The sequence below is a fragment of the Salvelinus sp. IW2-2015 genome, linkage group LG11 (assembly GCF_002910315.2).
Source record: "Salvelinus sp. IW2-2015 linkage group LG11, ASM291031v2, whole genome shotgun sequence".
Classification (NCBI taxonomy): Eukaryota; Metazoa; Chordata; class Actinopteri; order Salmoniformes; family Salmonidae; genus Salvelinus; species Salvelinus sp. IW2-2015.
The window spans coordinates 19,595,845-19,610,407 of record NC_036851.1 but is presented as its reverse complement, the minus strand read 5'-3'; the positions used below and the strand labels follow the sequence as shown (position 1 = coordinate 19,610,407).

At 47.3% G+C, this 14,563-nt stretch overlaps 1 protein-coding gene across 1 annotated transcript in view; it reads left to right on the top strand.

Moving 5' to 3' along the window:
* Window positions 1–14,563, top strand: part of ptprga (protein tyrosine phosphatase receptor type Ga) — a 324,968-nt gene that overhangs the window by 226,556 nt on the left and 83,849 nt on the right. The window contains exon 5 of the mRNA XM_070445823.1: window positions 178–273. Within this exon, the coding sequence (XP_070301924.1) occupies window positions 178–273 (96 nt within the window). The remainder of the gene's footprint in view (window positions 1–177; window positions 274–14,563) is intronic.

Below are 14,563 nucleotides of genomic sequence, written 5' to 3'. Positions count from 1 at the left end.
TTCTCTCTCTCCCTCTCTTTGTCCCATTCTCTCTCTCCCTCGCTTTGTCCTATTCTCTCTCTCCCTCTCTTTGTCCCATTCTCTCTCTCCCTCGCTTTGTCCCATTCTCTCTCTCTCTCCCTCGCTTTGTCCCATTCTCTCTCCCCCTCTCTTTGTCCCATTCTCTCGCCCTCTCAGATGCAGATCTACATGTATAACTCGGATGACTTTGACAGCCTCAGTGCTGCCATGCGGCAGAAGAGGATCATTGCAGCGATGTCGGTCTTCTTTCAGGTGAGAACATCTCTCTCGTCTTTTAGGCTTTTCAAACAGAGGGTTTTGACATGACCCTCTAGCAGTGTTGGATTCTAGCTTGGAATATACTCTCATTCATGTTAGTATACTAGAAGTACTTTACATGTATAATATTATTGTTAAGGGATCCTATGGAGAGGGCCAAAGGGTAGCAGTCTGGTTTCAGTCACTGATACGGTTGGATAGCCGTGGATTAGGGAGGAGTGAGGAATGTGGGCCGAGGTCAGGTCAGATGAAGTGACAAAGAAGAGTTCTATTACACACACACCACCTAGTTTCCTGCCTAGCAACAGATATGTATTGGCTGTCTAGATGTTCAAGGAGGAGACTCCGCCTAGTAGGAGGGTATAAATATATGTGCTTGTGTAAACATGTCTTTGCAGCTGTGTGACCCAGTGGGTGAATAAACTTGGTTTGAGCTTTGTCAAGTTGTCCGTTCTGTTTGTCAGAACCTAACAACACTCTATAAGGGGCATGGAACAACACACTGCCCAGAAGTGAAACACGACATTACTGCTTTACCATCAATGCTGGGGGGGAAAAAGTGTGTTCCTTTTGTTGTCTAAGTGTGTGCAGTGAGCACAGTGTTTGTCTGGAACTGCGACTGTATCAGGCTGTATTGTCTTAAGTGGAGATATAAGCGTTGGCTGGCCTGAGAGTGTGCTGGCGGGTGGCTCTGTTGAGCTAGCAGTGGGCAGGGTCATGGTCAACTCCATCACACTGAATTGCCATGATTAAAAGTTCATTTGATGCCATCGATTGCGTAAGTGGGCTTTTACTTGGTCCATTACCTCTCCTTTAATACTCCCTTACACACAGCGAGAGACATACACACTCGCCCACGTTTGCATAGTCCTCCAGTCCTCTCTCTTGGGTCCAGATTGGCCATTCTTTACGTTCATTGAATTACAATGATTCTGTCTTCTGCTCTCCCACTCTCCCTTGCTCTCTCTCGCTCTCCATCTCTCTCTCTCCCCCTCTCCCTTGCTCTCTCTCGCTCTCCGTCTCTCTCTCTCCCCCTCTCCCTTGCCTCTGCTCGGCTCTCCGTCTCATTCTCAACGTCTCTTGCTCTCTTTCACCTCCATCTCTCTCTCCCCTTCCTCCTTGTCTCTCTCGCTCTCCGTCTTTTCTCTCTCTCCCCTCCTCCCTTGCTCTACCTCTATCTCTCTCCCCTCTCCCTTTGCTCTCTCTCGCTCTCCATCTCGGCTGATCTTCCTCTCCCTTGCTCTCTCTCGCTCGTCCGTCTCTCTCTCTCCCCCTCTCCCTTACTCTCATCTATCGCTCCCGTCTCTCTCTCTCTCTCTCTCTCTCTTTTCTCTCTCTCTCTCTCTCTCACCTCTCACCTTTGTCTCCTCTCCGCTCTCTTACTCCTGCTCTTCTCTCTCTCTGTCTACCTCCCCTCTCTCCCACCTTCTTATTCCATGAAGAATCAGATCATTCAATCTCTAGACCTCAGAGGTTGAAGTGAAGCTGTGACCGCAATAACTAGGCAGATGCACACTGTATGGATCTCCAGAGATTCCATCTATGCTTTTGTTCTAATGCAAATGTGAGTATGTGTGGGTGTACTTTTTATAATGGCATTTTTCTATCTTTGATCTTCTCTAACTCAAACACTTTCTACTCTCTCAAGCAGTAACCTGCACTTGCGTGCGTGGGGGCCATGTGTGTGCATGTGTACACTGCATGTACAGTGGTTCCTCCTTCAGAAATTGCGAGCTTACGCCATGTGACTTAGAGGCAATTTGTGGTTTAGTACGGTACCCTGCGTCACCACTTCATTGCTCCAGACCAGCGCAAGGGGAAGTTAGAGCACTGATTATGTTTTTGGGTCCTACTGTGTCTCTAACTGACAATGAATGGGTGACATAAACCTAAATAGAAACTGATAATTGCGCACAACTTCAGTATTACTTACTAAAACTATTGTTACAATAAGGTTTTTTATTATTTTATTTTGTTAAGATTATTTTGGTCTTACTGTAGACCACTCCCGACCGGTCACGTTATACAGCACCTGAGTGGTGCAACGGTCTAAGCCACTGCATAGCAGTGCAAGCTGTGTTGCTACGGATGCTGGTTCAATACATGAGATGATTGTATGTTTTTGGTTTCTCWCCCTCTAAAAACAGAAATAAATCATTCTACAAAACAAACTGGCTTTATTTACAAATTAGTAACAATTTCTCACCCCATGTTCAAGAATGGCCTTTTTCTCGCTCATTTTATGTCATGACTTCCGCCGAAGTCGGTTCCTCTCCTTGTTCGGGCGGCGTTCGGCGGTCGACATCACCGGTCTTCTAGCCATCGCCGATCCACCTTTCATTTTCCATTTGTTTTGTCTTGTTTTCCACACACCTGGTTTACATCTCCTCATGATTACTATGTGTATTTAGCCCTCTGTTCCCTCCATGTCTGTGTGGGGTATTGTTTATTGTCTAGGTTGGCACGCTTCCGGCTGGTTTGCGCCGGGTTTTGTTTTATACCCGTGCTTTGTGGCAGCCGGTACTTTGTACTTGGGTTTTGTACTTTGTGCTGCCTCACTTGTTCTTTGGGCATTTGTTTTTGTGACGCGGTTGCGTCTGTTCTAATAATTGCCTAAGTAAAGTGCTTTGTCCACTCATCTCTGCTCTCCTGCGCCTGACTTCCATGCACCAGCTACACCCACCACTGACATTTTACATTATTTGAAAACGAAATCATCTCCAAAATATTGTTATTTTTTAAATTAAAGCAATTATTATTATTATTATTCATTTAAAATTATATAAAAGCTTGTTGGATATTCTCACAGATATATTATTAACCCTGTTATTAGCTGAACAATATACAGTTGAAGTCGGAAGTTTACATACACTTAGGTTGAACCACTCCACACATTTCTTGTTAACAAACTATAGTTTTGGCAAGTTGTTTAGGACATCTACTTTGTGCATGACACAGGTCATTTTTCCAACAATTGTTTGACATCATGGGAAAATCAAAATATATCAGCCAAGACATCAGAAAAGAAATTGTAGACCTCCACAAATCTGGTTCATCCTTGGGAGCAATTTCCAAATTTCTGAAGGTACCATCTTCATCTGTACAAACACCATGGGACACCATGGGATCACACAGCCGTCATACCGCTCAGGAAGGAGACGTGTTCTGTCTCTTAGAGATGAACGTACTTTGGTGCAAAAAGTGCAAATCAATCCCAGAACAGCAAAGGACCTTGTGAAGATGCTGGAGGAAACAGGTACAAAATTATCTATATCCATAGTAAAACGAGTCCTATATCGACATAACCTGAAAGGCCGCTCAGCAAGGAAGAAGCCACTGCTCCAAAACCTCCATAAAAAAGCCAGACTACGGTTTGCAACTGCACATGGGGATAAAGATCATACTTTTTGGAGAAATTAACTCTGGTCTGATGAAACCATAATTTGGCCATAATGACCATCGTTATGTTTGGAGGAAGGGGAGGCTTTGCAAGCCGCCCGAAGCCGAAGACACCATTAACCAACATGAAGCACGGTGGTGGCAGCATCACTGTAACGGCAGCCTTCCTCTCTTCACGAGAAGAGAGGGTGTAACAGGGATCGGACCAGACGCAGCGTAGTTGGTGCTCAACATATTTAATAATGATAAACAGTGAACACTTAACAATTACACAATAACAAAAATGTGGCAAACCGATACAGTCCTAGCTGGTGCAGAGAAAACACAGAGACAGGAAACAACCACCCACCAACCCCAACACAAAACAAGCCACCTATATTGATTCCAATCAGAGACAACACAAAACCTGCTCTGATTGAGAACCATATTAGGCCAAACATAGAAACAGACAAACTAGACACACAACATAGAATGCCCACCCGCTCACGTCCTGACCAACACTAAACAAGCAAAACACCCAACAACTATGGTCAGAACGTGACAGTACCCCCCTCCTGAGGTGCGGACTCCGAACGCACCCCTAAAACTCTAGGGGAGGGTCTGGGTGGGCATCTGTCCCGTGGTGGCGGCTCCGGCGCTGGACGAGGACACCACTCCACATTGTCTTTGTCCCCCTCCTTAGCGTCTTTGAGTGGCGACCTCTCGCCGCCGACCTTGCCCTAGGAACCTCACAAAGGGTCCCATCAGACTGAGGAGACAGCTCCGAACCGAGAGGTAGCTTAGGAACAGAGAGGTAGCCTCAGGACAGAGAGGTAGCTCCGGCAAATGGCAGCTCCGGACTGAATGGCACTCCGGACTGAGTGGCTAGCTCCTAACTGAGTGGCAGCTCCGGACTGAGTGGCAGCTCCGGACTGAGTGGCAGCTCCGGACTGGATGGTAGCTCATGACTGGATGGCAGCTCATGACTGGATGGCAGCTCATGACTGGAGGGCAGCTCATGACTGGAGGGCAGCTCAATGACTGGAGGCAGCTCATGACTGGAAGGCAGCTCATGACTGAAGGCAGCTATGACTGAAGGCAGCTCATGACTGGAAGGCAGCTCATGACTGGGAAGGCAGCTCATGACTGGAGGGCAGCTCATGACTGGAGGGCAGCTCATGACTGGAGGGGGCAGCTCATGACTGGGGCAGCCACGACTGGAAGGCAGCTTGACTGGCGGGCGGCTCTGGCAGCTCCTGACTGCTGGCGGCTCTCGCAGCTCCTGACTGGCTGGTGGCTCTGGCAGCTCTGACTGGCTGGGCTCTGGAGCTCCTGATGGCTGGCGGCTCTGGCAGCTCTGACTGGCTGGCGGCTCTGGCAGCTCCTGACTGGCTGGCGCTCTGGCAACTCCTGACTGACGGACGGCTCTAGCGGCTCCTGACTGACGGACGCCTCTAATGGCTCGGGACAGACGGCGGCTCTGACGCTCGGGACAGACGGGCGGCTCAGATGGCGCTGGGCAGGCAGGCAGCACAGATGGCGCTGGGCAGGCAGGCAGCTCAGACGGCGCTGGGCAGGCAGGCAGCTCAGACCTGCTGAGGCGCACAGTAGGCCTGGTGCGTGTTGCCGAACTGGTGGTACCGTTTGTAGACACGCACCTCAAGGCTAGTGCGGGGAGCAGGAACAGGGCACACTGGACTCTCGAGGCGCACTATACACCTGGTGCGTGGTACCCGGAACTGGTGGTACCGGGCTGGAGACACACACCACAGGGAGAGTGCGTGGAGGAGGAACGAGTTCTGGAGACGCACAGGAAGCCTGGTGCGTGGTGTAGGCACTGGTGTTTACTGGGCTGGGGCGAGGAGGTGGCGCCGGATATACTGGACCGTGAAGGCGTACAGGAGCTCTTAAGCACCGAGCCTGCCCAACCTTACCTGGTTTAATGCTCCCCGTAGCCAGGCCAGTGCGGCGAGGTGGAATAGCCCGCACTGGGCTGTGCTGGCGAACCGGGGACACCATGCGTAAGGCTGATGCCATGTACATCGGCCCGAGGAGACGTACTGGAGGCCAGATACGTTGAGCCAGCTTCATGGCACCTGGCTCGATGCCCACTCTAGCCCGGCCGATACGTGGAGCTGGAATGTACCGCACCGGCTAAGCACACGTCAGGAGACACCGTGCGCTTTTCCGCACAACACGGTGTCTGCCCGTACTCTCGCTCTCCACGGCAAGCCCGGGAAGTTGGCGCAGGTCTCCTACCTGACTTCGCCACACTCCCCTTTAGCCCCCCCAATCAATTTTTGGGGTTTCTTCTCGGGCTTCCTGGCCAGCCGTGTTCCCTCATAACACCGGTTCCCCTTCGCGGCTGCTTCCGCTCTCCTAGCTGCCTCCACCTGTTCCCATGGAAGGCGATCCTTACAAGCCAGGATCTCTCCCATGTGTAGCAACCCTTTCCGTCCACACACCTCTTCCCAAGTCCATTCCTCCTGGTACCCGCTGCTGCTGCTGCTGCGCTGCTGCTGCTGCTGCGCTGCTGCCGTTGCTACGCTGCTTGGTCCGAGATTGGTGGGTGGTTCTGTAATGGCAGCCTTCACTCTTTCACAAAAAGAGAGGTGTAACAGGGATCGGACCAAGACGCAGCGTAGTTGTGCTCAACATATTTAATATAGTAAACAGTGAACACTTAACAATTACAAAATAACAAAATGTGGCAAACCGATACAGTCCTAGCTGGTGCAGAGAAAACACAGAGACAGGAAACAAACACCCACCAACCCCAACACAAAACAAGCCACCTATATATGATTCCCAATCAGAAGACAACACAAAACACCTGCCTCTGATTGAGAACCATATTAGGCCAACATAGAAACAGACAAACTAGACACACAACATAGAATGCCCACCCAGCTTCACGTCCTGACCAACACTAAAAACAAGCAAAACACACAAGAACTATGGTCAGAACGTGACAATCACGTTGTGGGGGTGCTTTGCTGCAGGAGGGGCTGGTGCACTTCACAATATAGATGGCATCATGAGGAATTGAAAATTATGTGGTATATTGAAGCAAACATCTCAAGATATCATCAGGAAGTTAATGCTTGGTTGCAAATGGGTCTTCCAAATGGACAATGACCCCAAGCATACTTCCAAAGTTGTGGCAAAATGGCTTAAGGACAACAAAGTCCAGGTATTGGAGTGGCCATCACAAAGCCCTGACCTCAATCCTATAGAACATTTGTGGGCAGAAGTGAAAAAGTGTGTGCGAGCAAGGAGTCCTACAAACCTGACWCAGTTACACCAGCTCTGTCAGGAGGAATGGGCAAAAATTCACCCAATTTATTGTGGGAAGCTTGTGGAAGGCTACCCAAAACGTTTAACCAAATTTACAATTTAAAGGCAATGCTACCAAATACTAATTGAGTGTATGTAAACTTCTGACCCACTGGGAATGTGATGAAAGAAATAAAAGCTGAAATAAATCATTCTCTCTACTATTATTCTGACATTTCACACTCTTATAATAAAGTGGTGATCCTAACTGACCTAAGACAGGGAATTTTTACTAGGATTTAATGTCAGGAATTTGATTTGTAATGTATTTGGCMAAGGTGTATGGAAGCTTCCGACTGTATATTGGTCATATTGTTCATAGCTCCCGAGTGGCACACAATGGGATTGCCTTACAGTTCTCCAGCTGTATCCACTGAAAGCGCGCGAGGTTCAAGGCAAGGGGCACGGGATGGGCCGCAGAGCCGCGCACCGAAGACCGACCTAGCCCATGAGGAAGGGAGGGGGAGGGTGGTGGACCCCACCCCGCCACATTGGCAACACTAAGGGGCATTGCACTTATAGTGGCGCTGACAAGTGAAACGTTCCCGCTTTTCTGTTCTTAGTGCCAGTATGCACATTTAAACTAAAATAATGTAACTAATAATGGCATCTTTATGCTTTCATTAATAAAATAATGATAAAAATACTCTTTCAAAATGCCGATGTTTATTTAGTTATGGATCCATAATGAATTAATATGGGAATAAATATCACTGAATTACAGAAATATCCTCCAATCCTCTATATGTAATTATTGTCGGATMATTGTCATATTTTTCGATATACAGTAGGCGACATGAGTCTCACTAGTGTTGAGTAATGTGCTGTTAAAAGTGGGGTAGGTCTTATTTATTTAAAGAGCATATTGAAGTGAACTATTTTAGCACCGTTTCATCGCTGCTCTGAGACAAGAATGGGGACTAGTCTTGATTAATCAATGAGATACATTTCTTCACTGAATCTCCGTTTGGGTATTGGTTAGACTAGAATTGGAAAATTAGGGTGTAGAAATGTTATGCTCTTAGTGTAACCTTTATTTAACTAGGCAAGTCAGTTAAGAACAAATTCTTATTTACAAGGACAGCCTACTCCTTCCTTCCCGTCGGGGAATTGAACCCCGGTCTCCCGCGTGCCCATACGACACAGGTATTCTTTAGCTAAATAGCCCAGTACTGTACTCCCGACCGTCACGTTGTACTGCGCCATATTTTCCGTTCCATCCTAAAGGAAACCCAGAGGATTTTTCATTTTTCTTAGAATAGAAACACCATAATATTAATCAAATGAATTAAGCAAGTACCAGTCAAAATTTTGGACACACCTATACATTCCAGGGTTTTTCTTTATTTTTACTATTTTCTACATTGTAGAATAATAGTGAAGACATCACAACTATGAAATAACACATATGGAATCAGTTAAGAACAAATTCTTATTTACAAGGACAGCCTACTCCTTCCTACCTGTCTGAGAATTGAACCCCGGTCTCCCGCGTGACCGTATTCTCTAGTACAGCCATTATTGAATGCTATCAAATGCTTCTCAAAGATGCCCTCTGGTAGTCAAACTAGCACTAACTAGCATTAATGGTACAGGTGGTTCACATTTAAATAACGTGTCATATAATTCTGCGGCAATATGCAAGCTGCGCCCAGTACGCTGCAACTTTTAAAGGAGGAACCACTGTAACAATGCCCAATGTAGAATGAAGAGCACAGAGAAATAGATTGACTTATTTTCACACAAACACACATACACAAACACACAATGAGCCCCCAAACTGATTGCCAGATAGCCAGTATCTTGGCAGGCCCTGAGAGTTGATGTATCCCTCGGGGTGGTTATCGTGATGAGGTATCCTGTTCAAAAGTGAGGCTTCCCTCTATGGTGATAACCTTAAAGCTCCTCTACTCTGTCTGCCAAGTTACAAAACCCCACCAGGCTGCGTATCCACACAACATCAAGAAAGWCTACTAGCTAATAGCAACCTCACTGCTTACAGAGAACAAAGCAATACACACGATAACTACTATACCTGCGGGCGATAAATTGACAATTATTTTGTGATAAAAGATAATTGCAATAAATAACATTTTTGGTGGAGGTGCACAGTTACTCTCCATTAGCTCTATTTACACCATGTCAAGAAATTGGTATATATATTATCCTACGTTTGGTTACAGGTGACCCAGCATATATGATTTATAAGATGATATAATGCTGCTTCAGAAAATACCTGTATTTTAAACATAATTAGTTAGTTATGCATTTATTTCAGATTTTAAATGTAATAGTATTCATACAAGTTCAACTCCCATTAGTATATTGGTGTTGTCACGCCCTGGCACATAGAGAGGTTTATTCTCTATTTTGGTTAGGCCAGGTGTGACTCGGTGGGCATTCTAGTTCTTTTATTTCTATGTTTTCTATTCTTTGTGTTTGGCCGGGTGGTTCTCAATCAGGACAGCTGTCTATTCATTGTCTCTGATTTGAGAACCATACTTAGGTATCCCTTTTTTCCCCCTGTTTTGTGGAAGTTACTTTGTTTGATGGCACATTGCCTTCAGCTTCAAGTTTGTTTTGGTATTGTTTATTGTTTTGTTGGCAACATCTACTATTAAAAGTATGTACGCTCACCACGGCTGCACCTTGGTCCTCTTCTGTTAACGGCCGTGACAGAACTTCCCACACCAAAGACCAAGCAGCGTGGCCAGGAGAGCAGACCCCCAAAAAAAAATTGGGGCACACGGGACGGTCGGTGGAGCCGAGGATGGAACCAGAGCCAGTCGGGGGGAAACTTGGAGGGGCAGCGAACGGGTGAAGCAAGACGACAGTGTTGAAAGGAGTTGATGGGGAATGACGAGAAAATACGAGGAGAGCTGCTGTATTGGTCCATGAGGCACAACATTCGCCCTACGGAGCGTGTCCTCGGGTTGATGTCACCTGAGTCAGCTCTCCATACTCGTCCTGAGGTGCGTGCTAGCCGTCTGGTGAAGACTGTGCCAGCCCCACGCACTAAGCCTCCTGTGCGCCTCCCCAGCCCTGCACGTCTTGTGCCAGCTTGGCGCTCCAGACCTCCAGTGCGCCTCCACAGCCTGGTGAGTCCTGCGCCGGCTCTACGCACGGTTTCCCCAGTTTGCCAGGAGAACTCAGTGCGGCCTGTTCCAGCTCCCCGCACATGCCGGGCTAAAGTGGGCATGCAGCCAAGAGGAGCGGTGCAAGTGCTAAGCACCAGAGCTCCAGTGCTCCCCTACAGCCCGGTTCGACCTGTGCCTGCGCTCTGGAGGTGCCGGGCTAGAGTGGGCATTCAGCCTGGAAGAGTAGTGCCAAGGCTACGCACCAGATCTCCAGTGCTCCCCCASAGCCCGGTTCATCCTGTGCCTCCTCCAAGGACCAGGCCTCCAGTAGGTCTCCCCAGCCTGGTTCATCCTGTGCCTCCTCCACGGACCAGGCCTCCAGTAGGTCTCCCCAGCCTGGTGAGTCCGGTGCCTGCTCCACGGGCCAGTCCGGAGTCTCCAGCGACGGCCTCCAGTCCGGAGCCCCCAGCGACGGCCTCCAGTCGGGAGTCGCCATCGAGGGTCCCCAGTCCGGGGCACGCAACGAGGGTGCCCAGTCCGGGGCCCGCAACAAGGGTGCCCAATCCGGGGCCCGCAACGAGGGTCCCCAGTCCGGGGTCGGCGGAGAGTGTCCCCTCACCAGAGGCGCCACCAAAGTGGGGGGAGCCAGAGGCAAAGGGGGGTCTATGTCCCGCACCAGAGCCACCGCCGTAAAGGAAGCCCACCCGAACCCTCCCCTTCAGAGTCAGGTTTTGCGCCCGGAGTCCGCACCTTTGGGGGGGGGTACTGTCACGCCCTGGCCATAGAGAGTTTTTATTCTCTATTTTGGTTAGGCCAGGGTGTGACTAGGGTGGACATTCTAGTTTCTTTATTTCTATGTTTTATATTTCTTTGTGTTTGGCCGGGTGTGGTTCTCAATCAGAGGCAGCTGTCTATCGTTGTCTCTGATTGAGAACCATACTTAGGTAGACCTTTTTTCCACKTGTCTTTGTGGGAAGTTAACTTTGTTTGATGGCACATTGCCTTAAGCTTCATGGTTTGTTTTGGTATTGTTTATTGTTTTGTTGGCGACATCTACTATTAAAAGTATGTACGCTCACCTTGGTCCTCTTCTGGTAACGGCCGTGACAGATGTTTGGTAAGTGCAGCATATTATTTGCTCCAAACACAATCAAAATGTAGGCCTGTAACTTTTTGCTCATAATAAATACGGGTGGCGAGGTGAAGTCGATGGCCTAAACACTGCAACCCTGTCCATCCATTTAGGTTGGTGGCTTTCATGACGTTTGCTCCACTGTCTGTTGTGGTGCACACCTGCTTCTCCTTTGGCTGATCCCAGGCTGCTAGCGAGTCCTGCAGCCCCTGACCCCTGACCTGGGCTATTATCTCCCCTGTGTGTTCCTCTGGAAAGGAGGCAGTCTGCTCTGCTAGCACCTGCTGCGCAGCTTCCAGTCGACATCGATGTAGTGCAGTGTCAATGACATATAGGGCTCCCTTTGTTGATGCGAAATAGTGCACCTGTTTCAGCTCCGATGCTATTTTGTACATGGCATTTTGTATTTCTTGTCCAGAGTGTGAACCATCTTCTTGAACCCACTTTGTTCAACTGTTGAATTTGGGGCCGTGTCTTTTGCGATGTGGTACGTTATGGCATCTGTTATTTCATTCCATCGGTGAGTGTGTTAGATAGGGAGTTGTGTGTGCAAACGATTCTTGTCATGACGCTTGTTGGCATAGTTTTTCTTTGCCATGCATTCGTCATGTTGTGTTACAAATTACGTGCCTGTGTTACAAATGGAGGATACGTTGCTTCTGTTACCTTGAGTGGTTGCTACAGTTCAAGCACACTGCATCACCCTGCTCGATGTCACTAGGTTTAAAACCAAAATAAGCCCAAACAACTGACACAGCGTCCTTTTTTTGGCAGTTATTGTTCTTGGATTTCTGGGACAGCATTTTCTTTGTCTCCGTTCATTTCCCCCCACTAATGAACGAGGCTTCTCGCAACATCACTTAGGAGAAGTGCCAACAACAGGTGTAGGAAGCATGGGCAGTACACAGCTCTGATTGACTGCTGTAGTTTTGGTTCAAATGAAACGGCATAGATGAAAGTGTTGAGCTCCAGGAGCGCAATGCTGTTTCCTATGCTGTTTTGCTTTCATATATGCCACACAGATCCATAGGCTGTTGAACTGTTTGGCCATAATGACCATCGTTATGTTTGGAGGAAAAAGGGGGAGGCTTGCAAGCCGAAGAACACCATCCCAACCGTGAAGCACGGGGGTGGCAGCATCATGTTGTGGGGGTGCTTTGCTGCAGGAGGGACTGGTGCACTTCACAATATAGATGGCATCATGAGGAAGTACAATTATGTGGATATATTGAAGCAACATCTCAAGACATCAGTTAGAAGTTAAAGCTTGGTCGCAAATGGGTCTTCATGGCAAGAATCAAGATACTTCCAAAGTTGTGGTAAAATAGGCTTAAGACAAAATTCCAGGTGTGGGTGGCCTTCAGCAAGCCTCTGCCTCAATCTCTATGAACATAATTGTTGTGGTTGCAGAACTGAAAAAGCTGTGAGAGCAAGAGGGCATTATAACGCTGACTCAGTTACACAGATATGTCAAGAGGAATGGGCAAAATATTCACCCAGATTTATTGTGGGAAGCTTGTGAGGTACCCGAACGTTGGACCCAAGCTAATTTAAAGCAGAATGCTTCCAATACTAATTGAGTGTATGTAAACTTCTTTGACCCACTGGGATGTGATGAAAGAAATAAAAAGCTGAAATAAATCATTCTCACTACTATATTTCTGACATTTCATTCTTAAAATAAATGTGATCGTAACTGACCTAAGACAGGGATTTTTCCTGGGATTACATTTCAGCAACTTGTGAAGAACTGAGTTTAATGTATTTGAGCTAAGGTGTTTGTAACTTCAAATTCAACTGTATGCAGAAATTTCTTCGGTATGTAGTTAGCAATTGTCGGTAATTTCCAGGTTTATCGTCCAGCTCTCATAACTTGAAGCTTTATTCAATCAAAGTGACCCTTCAAGGAGAGTTCATGTTTGTGAATGTCTGGCTTGTGTTTGTGTGTGTGTGTGTGTGTGTGTGTGTGTGGTGTGTGTGTAGTGTGTGTGTGTGTGTGTGTGTGTGTGTGGTGGGTGGTGTGTGTGTGTGTGTGTGTGTGTGTGTGTGTGTGTGTGTGTGTGTGTGTGTGTGGTGATTAGATTGTTCTCCTCTAGCTGTAGCACGTATTAATTAAATGATGTCTGTTGCCATACAGAACAAATTGTCCCTATCGGCTCGCGTGAGCTCTCAGGGCAGCGGCTCCCATTGCCTTTACGGCCCACCCTGGCACCTTGATTGAAATAGATTGTGGTAGTAACATCTATCATTACAGTTTTATTGGCTTATTTACAGTCTACATGCTCAGTGATTCAGCGTACGCTCATTCAGATACACACTGAATGCAGACCCAGGCCCAGCATCGCTCTCAGAGGTTTAATACTTACTGGAGCAAGCAGTACTATTGTCAGAGGAAGTTTACTTCTGATTAACTCAGCCAAGGTGTACAGTACATTAAGGAGAGGTAGTGTCTTTTAGGTGATGGAGGAGTGTTTTGTCTTTCATTTAGGTGACTCTCCATTCCTCRCTGAATCAATTATCTCAATTATAACGCCACAGTGCTGCTTCCAGTTCAGCAGAGTACTTGCAACCTTAATGAGAAATGAGCTCCAGCTTTTAACAGAGAAACAGAATTCATAAAAATGTGCACTTGTTGGTTTTAGCCATTTGTTAAGTAGTAAATTGAGGAAGAGGCAATGCCTGGTACTGTAATAGTGTACTGTTCTATGGTGTTTTGGCCCTCCAGCCAGGGTAGTTGTTGATGAAGCGGGATGGCCTAGACACTTTGTCTCTGCTTCCTCTCTCTGTCACCAGTCACCTTGGTTACAGCGGGACATTCTTCAGCTTGAAGAATCGACTGCCACCGACGTCACCATKCTCAGAAACAAGATGGAGCACTTTAAGTTGATATCGCCGCAAAATATACTTCTGTTAATTGATCGTAGTTGCCATTTTTACGTGGGAATACATATAATAAAGGTCCAAAAGCCATCAGCACACAGCTATTCTTTAGCACTCATGTAATTGAGAAGGGAAATGTATGTGAATCAGGGCTGTTGGATGGATGAAAGCAAGATGAGATGTCATGTGGCTCTGGCCTTGTCACGTTCTGACCATAGTTCTTGTGTGTTTTACTTGTTTTAGTGTTGGTCAGGACGTGAGCTGGGTGGGCATTCTATGTTGTGTGTCTAGTTTGTCTGTTTCTATGTTTGGCCTAATATGCTTCTCAATCAGAGGCAGGTGTTTTGTGTTGTCTCTGATTGGGAATCATATATAGGTGGCTTGTTTTGTGTTGGGGTTGGTGGGTGGTTGTTTCCTGTCTCTGTGTTCGTTTCACCAGAGAGGACTGTTTCGGTTTGCCACGTTTGTTAATTTTTGTATT